At 40.8% G+C, this 18,168-nt stretch overlaps 1 protein-coding gene across 1 annotated transcript in view; it reads left to right on the top strand.

Annotated features, from left to right (window-relative positions):
• The window catches only part of DNAH10 (dynein axonemal heavy chain 10), a 5,879,077-nt gene that overhangs the window by 325,282 nt on the left and 5,535,627 nt on the right, over positions 1 to 18,168 (top strand). Inside the window, exon 7 of the mRNA XM_044069759.1 lies at positions 10,850 to 11,078. Coding sequence (XP_043925694.1) covers positions 10,850 to 11,078 — 229 coding nt within the window. The remainder of the gene's footprint in view (positions 1 to 10,849; positions 11,079 to 18,168) is intronic.

Here is an 18,168-nt window from a genome sequence, read left to right as displayed (position 1 = left end):
CCATCCCTAGTCAGGCTTCATGATTTTTCACCATCTGTGACTCATATTCTTACATCTTCCCATAAACCCTCCACTAGAAAGTTATGCAACAGCAAATGGACAAGGTTTTCTATCTAGGCTGAGGAAAGGAATGTTGACCCTTATACTGCATCTGTTCTGGTGGTATTGGAATTCTTGTCTGAACTTTTTCACCAGGGCTCTGCTGCTGCCACAGTTAGGGTTCAGTTGGTAGCAATTTCAAATTTCCATTTGGGTCAACAGGATTCCAGTCTGATATCACATAGATTGTGCAAGACCTTCCTTAAAGGTGCCACTTTGTTGAGACCTCCCTTTCAGGAACTGGTTGCTTCATGGGATTTGAACTTTGTTCTATCCAAATTAACGTCTCCACCCTTTGAGCCAGCTCATTCATCTCCTTTGAAATTTCTGTCTTGGAAGACTTTGTTTCTGGTGGCAATTACATCTGCTAGAAGAGTTTCAGAGTTACAAACACTGTCTGTCAAAAACCCTTATTTGACAGAGGGTCTCTTCGTACTAATCCATCCTTTGTCCCCACAGTGTGCTCCCATAACAACTTGAACCAATCTATAGAGCTTCCGGTGTTCTTCCCTAATCATTCCAATGCAGCAGAATACAGATGTCATCAGTTGGACGTTCACAGACAGTTATGGTTTTATTTACACCGGACCAAGGAATTCAGGAAGTCAGACCAATTATTTGTTTCCTTCTCCGATTCCAGATTAGGTCTCCCGGTTTCCAAAGTGACCCTCTCTAATTGGTTCTCCAGTTGTATATCCTACATTTATTCTTCTAAAGGTAAGACTTCACCTTTTAAAATTAAGGCTCATTCCACAAGATCTCAGTCTACTTCTGCAGCCTTTCAAGCCAAGGTCCCAATTGATAATATCTGTGCAGTAGCAACATGGGCTACCCCTCACACATTTATTACTCATTACAAATTGGATTTGACCTTTAGGGGTAGAGCATCCTTTGGTTCCATGGTACTCAGGAGTATTTGTCCGTGAGCTACCCAAGAATAAAGTGCTAGGAATGCTGTCCCATATGTAAGAATGAAGGTGAGATAGGACTACAGAACATAAAGAAGTTATGTACTCACCATAATGTTCCATGTTTGTAGTCCATCTCGCCCTTCATTCTTACGAACCCACCCTTCTACCCCCATCCTGGAAGGATCTGGAGACAGAAACATTTTTATTAAGTGGAGACCTTTTATTATTGGGTTCTTTCTGCATAGTTAGTAGCAAACAAGATCTGGGGATTGTACTGGTGCACCACGGGATACCTACCTAGCCATGAGCTAACTAGAAGACTTTGAGCTTGCAAAAAGGTTGAGTTGGAGCCGATGATCAGCTCCGAACCCATATGTAAGAATGAAGGGCGAGACGGACTACAAACATGGAACGTTATGGTGAGTACATAACTTCTTTTTCTGTATTTTGATTCCAGGCTTTTTCACTTTTCAGGTATGCTTTCATTATGGACATATCACTGAGTGACTATAGTATTAATGAATTGGTCTAATGTTGTCTGTTTTTGTCCGTTCAAATGCATTGGTTGTTTGATCTGATGGGATCCGACCTCGGCACCAGTCTCGAGGCTTTTCAGAACCAGACCCCTGGCTCCTTCCCTACCCATAATTCCATAGGTTGTACCTCAAATGCTGAGATCTCATTTGCCACTTGAATGTGTTGGATGTGTCAGACTTGCAGAGGGCTTTCATTGAATCATTAGAATATTTCAGTCTTATAGTTACGCTGTTTTCCTACCATGAGATTTTAATCTTTCAGTACTCTTATCAATATACACACACAAAATATATACATATATGCATATATATGTATGTATGTGTGTGTGTGTGTGTGTGTGTGTGTGTGTGTGTGTGTATATATATATATATATATATATATATATATATATATATATATATATATATGGGTCTACTTCATATGACCTAGCTTTCATATGATCGAAATTCATTTGACTGAGACCAAATTACATAAACTTCATTTGACCTAAAACTCATTTCACTGACAATGAGCACTGGCAGTCTGTAGAGTACTGTATGGCAAGTAAAAAGTATATGCCCTGTTCCCCCACTGTAGTGTGACCCTGGAGTTAGAATATATAGTTAGGGGGAGTGTGGCGGGCACATTTGCTGGAATATAAAATCAAACCACAGAATGTATAATCAGACTAGGTGGGGGGCTTTGTCCCTCACACCACCCAATTCTCTACCCTTTGAAGAACTTTCTCTAAGAACAAGAGATTGGGGAAGAAGATGTGGTTTCACAAATCACAGAGTTCTTTCCATGTATGTCAAGGTGACAGACATCCCCGTGGCAGAGGGGGAGTCAGTTTAATGGATGGCACCCAAGAGGCAGAGGCAGACCACACAATCAAGGCTTTCACTGCCCTTTCTTTGAGAAAACCTTTCAATGCTGCTGAACATTTGCCTGACTGCTGCACTCTTGAGGTAGTCGGCGGGTGTCTCACTTTGCACCCTCAAGGCTGACACACAGTAACATCACATTCATGGGTGCTAAGGATGGTATCCAGAGGCTATTATATTCCCTTTCTTTCCCACTGCAGAAAAATAAGAAAGTCACTGATTTTCCACCGTGTCAGTGGATCTTAGCAGCCATAGAAATCTCAAATCTTCTAGAAAAAAAAGAGTAATCCAGATGATCCCCCAGTTAGAAGCCAGAGTCTATTCCAGGTTCTTTTTAGTACCAAAGAAGACGAGGGACCTCAGACCCATTTTGGATCTGTGACCTAAACCAGACAGCCAAAATTCTGGATGGTCACAATTCATTCTATTTTGTCTCTTCTGAGGAAGGATGATTGAATCTGCTCTACAGATCTCCAGGGTAGTTACTATCATATCAAAATAGCAAAGTACTCCAGGAGATTTCACTGCTTTTGGCTAGAAGCCAGTCATTTCCAGTTCAGAGCACTGTCATTTGGTCTCACCACAGTCCCCAGGGTGTTCACCAAGAACAGGGAAGTAGTAGCTGTGCACCTGCACATACTGGGGATCCAAGTCTTTCCATAGCTTGATAATTGGCTAGCTCCTCACAGCCTACACCAGGCATCTTCTTGTTACACACAGGGATCAAGTACTCCATAGGTTCATAGGTTCATAGGTTCATACTAGGCTATCTGCCCAAGGGCATTTATAAGCCTAGCCCATAGTTATGTGGCTTTTGCCACCCCTTTAGTTTGAAGAAAACTATGCCTATTATTTTGCTGTGCCTCTGTCAAGCAGTGACACTGAAGTAATCCCTGGGGTATATCTGCGATCTCCCATCCATTGGTCAAGATTCCTCTTGAACAAGGCCAGCGAGGTGCTCTGCCTCACATGTACCGGGATTTTGTTCCACAGCATAGGGAGTCTCTGGGTGATGAATCTGTCCCTCCAGCACATTCTATTAATAACCATGTCAAGGTTTAAGTCTCCCGCCCTTGTGGTTCTGAGGGATCTAGATTTTTTGAGGTGAAGCATATTCATCAAATCTGGGTTTGACATGGCCTTATATGTCAGGCACAGGTCACCTCTGAGCAAGCGGTATGCGACTGAATAGAGCTGGAGTTCTTTCAGTCTGGCAGCATAAGACATATTTTTGAGACCCTTTATCCTTTTGGTGAGGAACTTTTGGGGCCTTTCCAGCTGCTGCAGGTGTCGGGTCAGATACATTCCGAATGGGGCATTGTACTCAATCATTGGTCTAATGAGTGATGAGTACAGGGGGACGATGACCTCCCTAGATCTAGATGTGAATCCTTTCATGATCAGGTGGGCAATGTAGAAGGTTTTCCTAACTACTTTGGCAACATGAGTGTCAAACGAAAGGTTACTGTCAACCTGGGTCCCCAGATCACTGATGACTTCTTCTGTGCTCAGTGGGTTGCCACCTATATGGTAGCTAGGGGTAACCTTGTTTTTCCTGAAGGGTATGACTATGCATTTCTTGGCGTTTAACTTTAGGCCATGGCTCTGGCACCAGTTATCCATTTCTGTGAGGCCCTTCTGAAGGATATCTGTGTCAGATGTGTTTTCGACTATGGCGCCCAGTTTGCAGTCATCTGCAAACTTTGTCAGCCATAACCCTCCTGTGTTTGCTTGTACTTCAGAAAAGTAGATGCTGAACAAGAGTGGTCCCAGGACTGAGCCCTGTGGGACACCACTTGTGACAGGCTTTGAGTCTGACATGGGGCCAGCAACTCTGACCCTGTGGGTTCTGTCACTTAGCCAGTTTGCAACCTATCTTGTGATGTATGGGTTTACATTTAAGCCGATGAGTTTTTCAATGATACCTGAGTGGGGTATTGTGTCAAAGGCCTTTGCCAGGTCGAGGTAGGCTGTATGGACTGCATTGCCCTCATCAATGGCTTTGGTAACTGTTTTGAAAAAGTCAACCAAGTTTAAGAGGCATGATCTGCCTTTGACAAAGCCAAACTGGGATGGATCCAAAGTCTGCAAGTTCCCTATGTCTTTATTTATGAGTTCCATTATGATCCTCTCCATGGCTTTGCAGATAAGGCTTGTCAAGCTAATGGGACGGTAATTTCCAGGGTCGGTGGAGGCACCGCCCTTATGAAGTGGGACCACAGTCGCTGTGCGCCACTCCTTGGGTACGTATCCTGAGGTGAGGCTAAGATTAAACAGCTGTCCTAACTGCGGGTTTAATTCCTCATTGAGTTCGTGGAGCACACAGCCGGGGACACCATCCGGTCCCATGGATGCTGTGTTTTTTGCCTTGGAGAGAGCAGTTCTCACCTGGGCGTTGGAGATGTTTGGGGGCTACAATCCTCTGGTATAGATATCTCTCCTTTTGGGGAGGGGGGAAGTTTGCACTGAACCTGTCAGCCAGTATGTTGGCAATGTGTGTAGGTTCAGTAATCTTCACATCATTTTGAACTAATTCCGAGCATATCTGGGAGTTTCCTCCTAGGTTTCTAACATAGCTAAAGAAGGCCTTATGATTGTCTTTTGAGTCCTTGGCGATTTTTCTCTCAAAATTTGCCTTGGATGATTTTATGAGAGCTCTTAGTTTTTACTTATAATGATCAAAGGTGTCTTACCTTTCAAGGATTTTGCTCTATCTTGTAGTAGCTTCCTCCTTTTGTTGTAGAGCTTGTTTATGGCTGGGGTCCACCAGACTGGACGCTTGCCTTTGGTACAAAGAGTCTTAGTTTTGTTTGGGATTGCCTGATCCATGCAGTCCTGTAGGTGCTGGTAGAAGGCATTTGTAAGTGATTCAGCGGTTTGAGTAATGTTTACCACTGGCTCAGGGGACTTAAAGGAGACCACACTAGTTTTTAGAAGTGTGAAGTCGGCTTTTGAGAAGTTTTTCACTGTGGTCTATTTATTTCAGGTGGGGCGGGATGAGGACCTCCAGCGAGATTAGTTTGTGATCTGATCTCACCAGTGAGGGGTATACTTCCGGTGTTGAACATTGTGATCCCATGTTCGTGATGATGAGATCAAGTATGTTTTCTCCTCTTGTGGGGATGGTGACGAGTTGTTCCATGGCATTTGAGTTTATGAACTCCAGGAACCTTTGGGCTAGAGTGTTTGGGCTTGAATAGTGTTCCCAGTCTATATTAGGGTAGTTGAAATCACCTAGTATGATGGTATTTGGAGATACATTTATCCCTCCAGTGTTTTCAGGAAGGCCATGTGAGGTTCCTGAGTTTGAGAGGGTGGCCTGTAACATGCTACAAATTGCAGAGCAGTCTTGCCTATGGTTAATTGCACCTGGATGGTTTCCGATGCATCGTGCGTTGCCACCAACCTTGAGGTGTGTGTGTCCTTTATGAATATGGACACCCCCCCTCCTTTCTTGGTGTTGTCCGGTTTTTGGGGCCGGAACGCATGATATGAGGTGAAACCTGATAGTGCTGGGGTGCTCTCAGGAGCCTTGAACCAGGTTTCTGTCACAGCACAAACATCGATGTTCTCCATACTGAGAAGGGCCTCGAGTGCATGCATCTTGAGATTGAGACTTCTGGCATTGAGCAGCATTACCCTTAGTTTTTTTCCTTTTTTGTGTTCTAGGGTGGTAGGTTTAGAATTTGAGCTTTGCCTAAAAAAGGCACTATGGGGGTGGCAAGAGCCTTTGCCAATATCCAGAAGCCCAGGGGTGACAGGTGCAAGCCGTCCCTTGCAAAGCAGCATGGCTTGTCCAGCATGTCATCCCAGGCAGACAGACATTGGATCCCCTTTGAATGACACCAAAATTTAAGCCAATTATTAAAGCTGATCATCTTATCACTGTATTGTGGCATCATTCTAGGTGAAGGTAGGATACTGCTCAAGGTCAGGGTCATACCTGCCTGGGCTACATAATCAGAGAGCTCCTCTATGTCTCTTTTCATGTAGTCCAAGGAGGTACATCTCAGGTCGTTCACACCAGCGTGGACAATGACAGAGTCATACTTGTACCTGCTGTTGAGAGACCTGAGTGCTTGCGTTATGTGGCGGATTCTAGCGCCCGACAGGCAGCTTACTGTGACCTTCTCCTTACTCAGTCTGGTGAGCGGGACGTCAGTGTGTCTGACTATGGAGTCACCAATGACGAGTGTGTCTGGCATTGTATTTGGCCTTAAGGGCTATGACTGTTTGGCACACTGACTATGTGGTCTATGTGTTGAATGTGTTGTGTCCTGAGGTGGCAGATGTTTGGGTGTCTGCTTTGGTGGCCTCTGCTGTTTTGGTAGATTTTTGATCAGAGCCTCCGAGTATGTCTTTGTGTATTTATGTGTATGATTTGAAGTATTGATAGTACTATGTGAGACTGGGTTTGTGGTGTGTGAGGTTATCTTCTCCTCCTGTCTGGTCTTGCCAGTCCTGTGTTGAGAGAGCTCAGCCTCCAGTTTGGCTATATAGTTGCATCTCTCGCATGTATTTGTGTTTTGTGGAAGAAGGAGAGGGTTGTCCGTGTACATGAGGCAATTGTAACATTGCCTCAATATTCCCAGATTCACCAGCTGAGCAGGAGAGGACACTAGCAACTGATCCCTCGACATGCTAGAAGGAATAGACAAGGACTTTAAAAAGACTCCGGGGGATGTGGGCGATCGAAAAGGGATTTTGGCTAGTGGGGTACTATGTATAATAAAAGTGCTATATCAAAGAATAAAATACTTTAGGAGCAAGTGCTAGTCTTTACAGATAAAGAATAGTCTACTTAAGAATCAAGTAGAGCTGAACTTTCTAGATATAGAATACGCTGGTTTGATCAGCAGTACAGTTCAAGGAATGCTGTTTTAAGGGAAAATTTGAAGAGTGGAATTTAGGCAGCCCGAATAGTTTAACCTTGATTAACCGCCGCTGCTCTTGTGTGCTCCTGTAGCAACTCCGCACTAAATCGCGCTAAAGCCCGCCAAAGCGTGCTTTATAGCAGGGGGCTGGAAAAGACAGGAAATGACCCAAAATGGCCAATAAACTACAAGTTACTGCTTTAAACCACTCCTCTGAGGACAAACAGGCAGCTCAGTACTCCCCACCCTCACTGGTGAGTAAAGAAACTTCCCCTTGACCAAACAAGGAAAATGGAGAAAACACAGGAACCAAGACAAAGCCCAGGGATCAGCAAAATCTGATCACTGGAACAAACTATTAGGAAAGTATGGAAAACAAGAGTATTTTTTTTGTTTTTTTCAAGTTTTTTTTTTTTCAGATAGGCAGAAAATACAATAAATGCTGTGTTTTTCGACTAATTGCTATCAAAAGCTAGTACACTTGAGTGTATTAGCCTGTTGTTTAACTTTTAAGTAAAACTTAAACAATCAAGTGCAACAAACAATTCAAGCTATTAAAAGCAGTAAAAACAGGTAATAACAGAGAGGGGCCGTAGGCATAGCTGCTTCTGAAGTTACAAATTTCCTTAAACCTGCCAAAATGTCTGCGGACTCAAACTCAGAGTATAGAATTCATAGGATGCCATCTAAATACCAGACTTCAGATAGTCAGCCTTCTTCAACCCAGTCCCTTTGGCTAACAGCTGAAGTCCTGCACCAACCGACACCACCAGCAAGGTTAATCCTACATCTCTTGGGTCTCATGGCATCCACAGTTTTAATGATTCTAATCACCAGATATTTCATGAGAATGCTGCAGTGGACCTTAGCAGTACAATAGTTTCAATCTGCACACCCTCCTCCTTCAAAAATTTGGATTACACAGGTCTGAAAAATATGCATATCTTGGTGGATCACATCCCTGTCTGTGACCGAGGGATGCCGTTTTCCTATGGTTCACCTATCGTGACAGTGACCACAGATGCATTCCTTCTCAGGTGGAGGTGGGGGCATTTCGAAGGGAAAATGGTCCAAGGTTTAAGGTCAGAAACAGAGGCCAATCTTCACATCAGTCCCTTGGAACTGAGAGCATTCTTGCTAGCATTGTAGGCATTACAGACCCTCCTCCCAAGGGAGTGATACACATATAGATGAAAACATGACTGTGGTATGGTAAATTAGCAAACCGGGAGGAATTCAATCATGCCCCCTGTGTCAAGAAGCCATGATGGTTTGGTAATAGATGATATCTTCACAATGATTTTGTTAGCAGAGCACATCCTGGGTCCTCCAGTGTACTTGTGGACAAACTGAGCAGGACAATATTGATTCCTCATGAGTGGTCTTTCAATCTTACAGTGACACGGACAATTTTCATTTGCTGGGGCCAGCTTTGCTGTGACCTCTTTGCCTCCTATCCAAACAAAAAATGTAGCAGGAATGTTGCTCTGACCCCCCTCCCCCCACAGGGAGAGTCACCGAGGAAAGCTCTAATCCACAATTGGTGCCTGGGTTTCTTGTATGCTTTTCCCCCTTTACCACTGATGAACAAATTCATACAGAAGGCAAGACTGGGCAAAGCCAGAATAATCCTCATTGCCCCCATCTGACCCTGACCGACATGGTTTTCTTACCTATGGCCCCTCTTAGTACATCATGCATGGATGTTGGATCAGTATACAGACCTATTAACTTATCCGCCCATATTACATCTTCCAGATCAGAAGTCCATGAAATTAACTGCATGGTTTCTACAATTTTAACTATAGCCAGAGATGCCAGACTTTCCACAGTAGTATTCAATATTATTTCCTCCTCACAGAAATTGTCAATGAGGCAAATTTACCACAGTAAATGGAAGAGATTTTCAATTTGGGCCTACTCCAAAGGTCTGGATACGTTTCAGCACCAGTTTCTTCCATATTCAAATTAGTGTCTGATCTATTTGAGCAAGGCTTCATCTTTGCAACTATTAATGTAGAATTGGCTGCAATTTCCAATTTTCATGTTGGACACAAAGACATGTCAACAGCATCCCTAAACATCTCAAAAGCCTTCCTCAGAGGTCCCTTCCTGCTGAGCCCTCCCATTAGAGACCCAGCTGCCCCAAGGAACATTACAATTATGTTAAAACCTTAACCCAGCCCACTTTGACCTTGCTTCCACTGCAGACTTAAAATTCCTCACATGGAAAATAATTTTCCTGGTCACAGTAATCTTAGCCAGATAGCTCCAAGAACTACAAGCCCTCTCAGGAAAGCCTCCTTCTAGTTTTTCACAAGGATAAAGTTTCCCTCAAAACTAACGCATCTTTATCCTAAAGGTGGTATCTAAAGCTATTTTAAATCAATCAATACACCTTCCTGTTTTTTTTTACAAAGTACTCTAATAAAGTAGAGTACTTACTACACATGTTAATGTTCATAGACAACTCGGATTCAAAATCCACAAGACAAAAGATTTCAGAAAGGATCGTTCATTTCCTTTGCCAAACCAAAACTGGGAAAGTCAGTTTCCAAAGTTAACTTTATCCAGATGGCTTTCTGATTTGTATTTCCTTTGTGCATCATAAGAAACATGTACTCTTTCCACATAAACCAAAAGCATATTCAACCAGAGCAGTCTCTGCTTCGATGGCTTTCAACAGAGAATTATCCATTGATGACATCTGTGCTGCAACCACTTGGTCAATGGTACACACCTCTGTGTCTCACTATAAGTTGAAACACCCAGTCCAGATCAGTCTTTCCTATCCTTCCTTGATACCATCCAGATTGATAGGTTGGAATTCTGTCCATAGGTTTGAACAGACAAAAGTAGACAACACTGGATATGAAAATGATGTACTTAATATAATGTTTGATCCATGTTGTCTAATTTTTGTCCACTTCAAACTCTCCCCTTCCAAATTGTCACCTGTGGCTTTGAGATGACTGTGTGGATGCTGCTCCCTGTCTGTGCACAGTCACAGTAGACTGTAATTACCTTTTATCAACCAGTTGACATCACCAAGATTATGTCCTTTGATTTGGAAAGTTTTTTTTCCCCTAGATATATTTGCCTGCTATATATTTCAAACTAGTAGGAGCAAATTCAGTCTGAGCATTTGAGATAAAACCTAGGGAATTATAGGTAGGGGAGGAATCAGGGCTCTGGTTCCAATAAGCTTTGTGACTGGTTCCATGGTCAGATCCCATCGGATATGACAGCCAATAGGCTTGAAGCATACAAAAATCAGACAAAATGGATCTAACGTTATGATAAATAAATAACGTTATGATAAATAAATAACCTTCATTTTCTATACCTAAATGAAAGAATTAGTTTACAGTGGAGATAACATATAGAGAGTGGTGGTTAGGGAACTATTGAATAACTTTAGAAAAAAAATTCCCCTCTTTGTGAGTGTTCAGTGTTTTTTATTATTCAGAATGAGCTCAGCAACCAAACAGACTCTCAAAATATGCTGCCTGCACTGTCATAAAAATATTACAGGCTTTATAGATATATAATATCTTTGTTACAGGTGTATCTACGTCTCTTGTCATATAACCAACACAAAAGTGAAGAAGTAACATCTAGACAAGTGGTAGTATCAAAGCGAGAACTCAAGGACGATGCTGATCACCAAGAACAAGAGAAAAAGAAAGAGCATCCTACAGAGGCGCACAGCATTCAGGGCATTAGAGATGAGTTCCTCATGAACATGCAGAAGTTTCTTGATCATATCCAGGCAACTATACAACAGATTGAAGGTAAAGTTTTACGTATCATACAGATCACCCACCTACAATTGCTAAAGCAGTAAAATAGTGTAAAATTATTTATACTATAATGTCAAATTACTGAGGCAAGTGTAATATCTTGTTTATAGTAACATTTTGAATTATTTTTTATTTCTCTAGAGTCAGTTTTCTATTTTTTAAGTTTTTACTGCAACTGTTGCAGAAATGAGGATGTTTGTCACCTGTGCTTATTCTCTAGCTTTATATTTTTGTGTTGATGGTTAGAGACTGCTGTGTGTAGGTGTAGAATGCTGGTAATGAAACTGAGTAGGTGTTATAGGCAAATAGCACACCAGAATATTAGTTGTCTGCATGTAACGTGCCTAGTGCTCTTAGACATATTCTCCAGGTATAGGTGGATAATAGTCTTCCTGGTTCTTTCCTCACCACAGCTCAGGTGATGGTGTCTCTATTTCTTTTGGAATCTAGCTATCCACTTGCAGATTTTTTTTCAGACTTCAGAAAAGTGACACCTGCTTTTCTTTTCTTTTTTAATAAAAACATTTTGTTGTCCTTTTTTGTTGATTCTTTGGTCTGCAACAGTTGTCCAGTTTCACCTACCTTACTACCTGACTCAGTTTATAGTATCTGCCACTAAGCAGTGTTTAGCTGCTTCTATAAAAAATGGTATTACAGGGGTCAGTAGAACCATTGCGCCTTGTTGACTTTTATTTTTGTTGTATTTGCCTAGCACCCCTTCACTGTGTGGACCACAGACATCAGATAAAATTGTGTACATGTTATTCTATTTATTTAGGTATTAATGTATTTGTTAATGGAGATATTGAACCGATCAAAATGGGAACATTTCAGCTACAGCCCAGAATATGTAAAGCTGCTGTACTTGGATATGTACTTCACTGTGAAAAATAAATAGTATGCAACATTGCATAGGTGCAGCAGTAAACAGATTCAGTTCAATATACAAGGTTGAAAGCTCATCTGTGTTACAGGATATCAATACATATGTAAAATGACAGAGTAAATTTGTTGGCAAAAGTAACTTTGTGCCCAACATTTGGAGTGCATTACTTTGCACAAAATATGTACAAACTTAATACACTGTTTACATAGAGTGGGGTGTTACTTATGCTAAGTATTTGTAAAGAGTTATTGTTGAATCAATAAAGAAAGCTATGGGTAGGATTATGTTACTCGAGGATATCTCAAGCATCGACATGTGGCACTTTTTTGCAAGAAATAACACATTTTTGACTAAATTGTTTATGATTGAATGACCTTGCATGATCTACTCAGACCACTTCTACATCTAAGACTAGAAGCTGCAGGCTTTGTTCAGCCCTGCTCATGTAAAATCTTCCCAGGCTATAACTCTTCCTCTGCTTCCACTATGATCTGCTCTTCCTCTCATCTCTAGATCTGTCTTGCTGTGAACCTGTGAAGCACAAAGCATCAGAAAAAATGGCCCCAATGCATTGTGTGGCAATGTACCTGCATTTCTGTCATACATCTTGATCTGGAAACATCAAAAATCTGGACAAAGGCCCATGAAAAGTAGGTATAACTGGCTAAAAATTGGGACGATGATTAACATAAAATTTGCATATGTAACCTCGCCTGCTCCCCTGGAATTGTGGAATACCAAAATGAAGACTGAAGTCACTAAATAAATAATGGCAGACATTTGAATTTCAGACTTCATATTCCTCAGAAAATACATAATAATTCAAAACCTGTTATTCTAGCAGCTGTTTGAGTTTACAGCAGCAATATTTAATTAAAATTTGGCTGCCCCTATTCTTGGGCCTTTTTCCCACATTATTTTTCTGGCCTTGTCCAGATTTCTTGCTCTGAGATTGAGAGGTATGGTTAATAGTTCCACAACATATATTCTCTTCCCAAACATGTGATACAAGTTCACAGCCACTTGTCCCACCAATATAGTTTTAAAAGTGGTGGTACCTAACTCAACCCTACTTGTACAAAGACTGCAGGTCTGAAGATTGGGTAGAATTTCATAGTGCCACAATGGTAATCATTTCCAGTCCATAAAAGAGGAAAGACAAATAACATAAATCACACAAAAGACCTTACAGATTCTGTTATAATTATTAGCAGAACATTATTGGGCAAAACTGAACAAACCTGTGAATGCACTGTAGTCTGATCTGATAATCTAACTGACAGTTTTGTCTTATCTCAAATAAACTGCTTTGTTTATGCTAGAGGGGGTAGTTAGCAAGTATAAAGTATGACGATAATGTATTAGACTATTTCTAATGTGTTAATACCCTCCAGGATAGACTATGTTAATTTCATAAGGGTTTGTGAAATTTGACAGACAATCTTTTGCAGTCAGCATCACATATTTGTATCATCTTCTGTAAACAATTTACTTGTGTTAGTTTACTGGGGTAGGACACTAATCACAACAGACCAGTTTTAGGTTTAACCCGTGTTGCAGAGATACAAACTCTAACAGACTACATTTTAAGAGACGTCACATTAAAATGTAATGGAGTAGAATACAACTGCATGCAATAGTAAACCTTGTTTAGGCATTAGAACTCGTATATATCATATCGAACAGTCCTATGATGTTCTGTGCACCTTTTCTTCACAGATCACGTCAGTAAATGGAGTTTGTCCAGTAACGGCTAATGAAGTCAACAGAGTAACAAACAACTTCTTATACTAATTTCAGCACCCCATGTCCATTTAAAGTTAGAAAACTGCACATCAAAGAGCTGTTTGCAAATGTTTTTACTGCATCACCGCAACTGCAATAACACATCACCCCTTCAAATCAAGAAATAAGAAATCCGGAGATATACATTAGATAACAAGTAATTGTCATGTGGCAAATCCCAAATTCAAAGATAAATTTAGCAAATCTGGAGGTTACGCTGCAAAGTGACAGAATCTGCTACAGTCAGGCAATGTCGAAGCTCCATTACAGTCCCTATCACATTTAAATCACAGAAGGACTCTCTGCTCCCATTCTTCTAAGTGACTGCACAGTGCAGTCAAGCTAATGTGCTACAGCAGATTAATGACTTTTTTTAATTAATGCTTTCTGTCATATCACTCACTTGTACCAGCCATTTACATTCACCTAGCTCAGATACCACAACTGTTTGTATTCCGTATCATATAGGAAGCCAACTACTGGCTAAACAAAGGCACTTCACATCACGTGAAATTAAATGTTACACGCAAGTTGCCTGTTTCTTTGAAGCTTCACCACTGACTGACAGGGAATTGAGAGCGGCAATACCGTGGTGCAGTATGGTACAGAGAGAGATTTGTATACTAGGTTACCAATAGAAGAGTAGGCCTAATGATGTCAACATGCCTTTCAACCTCGTAGTACAGGAAGTCTGGACAAAGTTAAAGATAATTAGGGGAACAGATCCCCCAAAACAGAAACACAGTTTTGCTATTACAATGTTAGAGCATTGTTAGAATAACAGGTTTGATGTTAGAAAGCCTTTTATCAAAGATATGAAGTCTGAAACTAAAATGTATGTCATTATTTTATGACTTACCTCCCTGTAGGCAAGGAAGTTGATAAAAAGGGAAGAAAAAAACAACACAAAATAGCATACATATTGCTACCAGCTTGTGATGTACGTCTATCTGCTTCTGTTTAAGTTGACTTCATAATAAGCTTACTGAATTTGACATGCTTGAGCTGCAAAAGTCCAATAAAACACTACTGTATTTTTTTTATTCTTTTTTGCTTACCTGGCGGTTGTTCTGCCAGACTTGGAGTAGGAGAAAGTAAATTTTCACATCATCCTGCCTGCAGACAAGGGTGGGCGCTGGGCGAACTCTGCAGATTTGCAGAACTTAAGTTGTATGCACTGCTGTGCTCCACCCGCTGCTACTTCTGCTGCTATATTCCCTCCAAAACACTTCAAATCTCCGACTGAGTCCAGTAGGCAGTCTGCCTCATAAAGCTGATGTCGCACGCATGCCCCTGTATGCTGGGGATGTGCGGTGATGTCAGACATAAATTTAAAGTTGTAGATATATTAAAAAGAAGAAAAAATTGGGAATTAAAGGGGCCACTTGAGAATTTGTGGCACCCCATTATTTTGCCCTCAAAACTAGTAAATACTGAGGAATTCAGTACGGTTGTGAGGTATGCTTTCTGTAAGTCTGCTTTTTTTTTCTAAAGGATTTCTGACATGATTTTAGTGTGTTGCTTGTACATTACTATGAAGGGGGCTGTGGCTGTGTTCTTGCGTTTGTGTGCTGCTTGTGAACATCTTTTGACAATTTGCTTTCCAACAGATTTGTTCCAGCAACATGTACCACCTTTGAAACCTCCTCCTCAGTTACAGCATGGATACTTGCCCTGCTCCTGCTGTTCTGTCTCCCACTGTACCTAAAAAAAAGAAAAAATATTTACCAAAGAACCCCTTCCAATACCATGGGCTCTGTCAGTGCCTCAGCTGATAGTGGGTTAATCTGTAGAGGCCATTTGTCATTTTGTAGACCGCACACATACCTTTTTGGCTTCTTCTGGTGTAGTCCTTTCAGTCCCGTCAAGGAAGCTCATTTTCAAATCATTATGAACGTATTAAACTGTGTGCCTTCGTATGCATGTCATTATCACACAACATTTCTTGTGCTGTTTTCCTTGCTTATTTATAGCACTAGCTGGTTGGCTGGTACTAGGAAATGAAACATGTGCTACAACCCCCCCCCACACACACACACACCTGAAGTGGGAAGTTGCATGCTCTGCAAGTTGACTATGAGTACCAGTCCTTGGTTTACATAAACTGAGTAATCTTGTGAATAATGACCTTTTCTGCACCAGGTAAACCCATTCATTCCTCTAGCCTGTTTATTCCATGGTAGAAGTAAGAGTTGGGTGTTAAGTCAGCCAGTTCTGCAGATTGTCCCTTCCCTCCCCTCTGCACTGTTACTTTTCTTGGGGGCGTACATAACCTCCAAGCTAAGTAGTGCACTTCTGTGTAGTGGGAACATGCTAAGCTCTTTGCTGTGAGTGATGCAGCTGCAGTGTTGCAGGTAGTGCCAATGCAGTGAACTGAAATGCTTCCATCTCCCCAGGATGGATAAGCTGATGTTAGCCCCTCACTCCCATCCTCACCTGTTGATTGCCTCCAGAGTCGGTGCTGTTAGATAAATACAGATTACCTGGTGTGGAGTTTGGGCTTTAGCCCTTTGCGCTGTGGGTCTGGGACATAATTTATGCTTATTCTTTAAGAATACCAGCAACTCAGCAAAATCAGTACCACTGGCTCTTTAAGCCTCCTTTTAACTATTCTATTCCAGTCCCTTTGTTTCATAAGTTTTAGTTTGTGTACATTACAAACTTGGAATATTTTAACCAGTTCTGCCTAACAAAATTATTGAAGCAAGGATGTAGTAGACTTTGCTATATTTATTTTTCTTCTTGTTGGTGTTGCTGCTTGTAAGATGTGCCTGTTCCTGGTCATGTGGTATGAGGTAGTTAGGATTATGCTGACATAATAATTTTTTTGAGAGCAATGTTTATTGAGAAATATTCATTCCATTTCCAACATACTGTGCAATCCAGATGCATAGTGCTCCTTTAAGTCATTCACTCCAATGAAGCTCAGGAAGTTTGCACTGCAGCTTCTAATGGGGTGGAGCCTAAGCCTTTTGACAGAATCAAATTATGTCCTTATATTTCAAACAAATGTTCAAATCTTTGAAACCATAGGTGTTACTAAAGTAGTATAAATAGCAAACTCTTCAGCACAAACTATTTTTATAGTGGTAGTATTCTTTAGGTTATAGGTCTTAAATCAAATTTTATAAGTCACAGTAAACACAATAACTATTACATTTATAATATTTTGTAAGCAACTTGCAATATCTTAGCAACCACTCAAGTTACACATATATTGTCTGCAGCATTTTATTCATCAAGCTGAGAGCTTTCTTATGATACTGAGTTCTGTCTGTGTTACTTGGTTGTTGAGATAGTTAGAAAAATGTGAAAATTATATCTATATAAATTAATATCATAAAAACAACAGTTAATATCTATTTACTTGCACTAGACAGAGGTTAAATATTAATGCAGTCGCGTTTGCCATTGTGTATGCTTTAAGATGAAATCTTTTAAAACCTTGTACCTAGCATGGTTTTGGAATTATTGATGAAAATATGAACAAGCAGTATTTGATGCTTAGAGGCATCAGTAGGATTTAACTGCAGATGTACCTGGAGGCATCACTCAGATGTAATGAGTTAAATAAACCACTTAATCTGATGTTGTTCTTTTTATTCTTCCTCATGAATGGGTCTAGGATCTGATTCTCGGATACGACTCTGCCACATTTACAAGACTTACGATCCGAATCTCGAACTCCTACCTCTACCCATAATGCTCTGTCCCATCCCCAACTCCTCAGATCTTGTTTGCCACCATTGTGTCAAGACGCAGATCTGATCTCGAGCAGTGAGAGTGAATTTTTTTCTATAAATCTTTTATTAACTTTGAATTATTATTTATAATTTTTGTAGTTTAACCAGTATAGTTACTGTTCTGTTCTCTCCTCTTGCCTCGCTTTGAGATTAAGAAGGTCGCTGGTGTTTGAGTGTGCTGTTTCTTCTCTTACCTTTCTTCCCTTAGTGTCTTTCAGCAAATCTTATATTTCTATTCTTTATTGCTATATATATATATATATATATATATATATATATATATATATAAAAGGATGTCTTTGTGTTGTAGGTGTTTAAAGTGTTTTGCTAGTTTGAGTGTTCTTCAGGCAAAGCGTGTAGCTATTACGCTCTTATTTCTTAAAATCTGTTGTTCTTCTGGTGAAGAGTGGATGGGTAACAGAAAATACACCCTGGGATCACTTCATTAGCTCTGCTTGACAGAGGCTCAGTTAATTCATCAATGGGGCGGCGAAAGCCGACACACTCTGGCTAGGCTTAAAAATGCCCTCGGGCAAATAGCCTAGTATCTACCTATGAACAATCCTTTATTGGTATTGTGTACATGTCTGAAAAGCCCTTCAGTTTTAAGAGATGCACTTCTTGTGGGCATAAGATCCCCAGTTCGAATGCCCACAAGAAGTTTGTT

This window comes from Protopterus annectens, chromosome 4.part0 (genome assembly GCF_019279795.1).
Source record: "Protopterus annectens isolate FY-2018-M chromosome 4.part0, PAN1.0, whole genome shotgun sequence".
NCBI lineage: Eukaryota > Metazoa > Chordata > Ceratodontiformes > Protopteridae > Protopterus > Protopterus annectens.
This window is presented reverse-complemented; position numbering and strand designations above follow the sequence as displayed.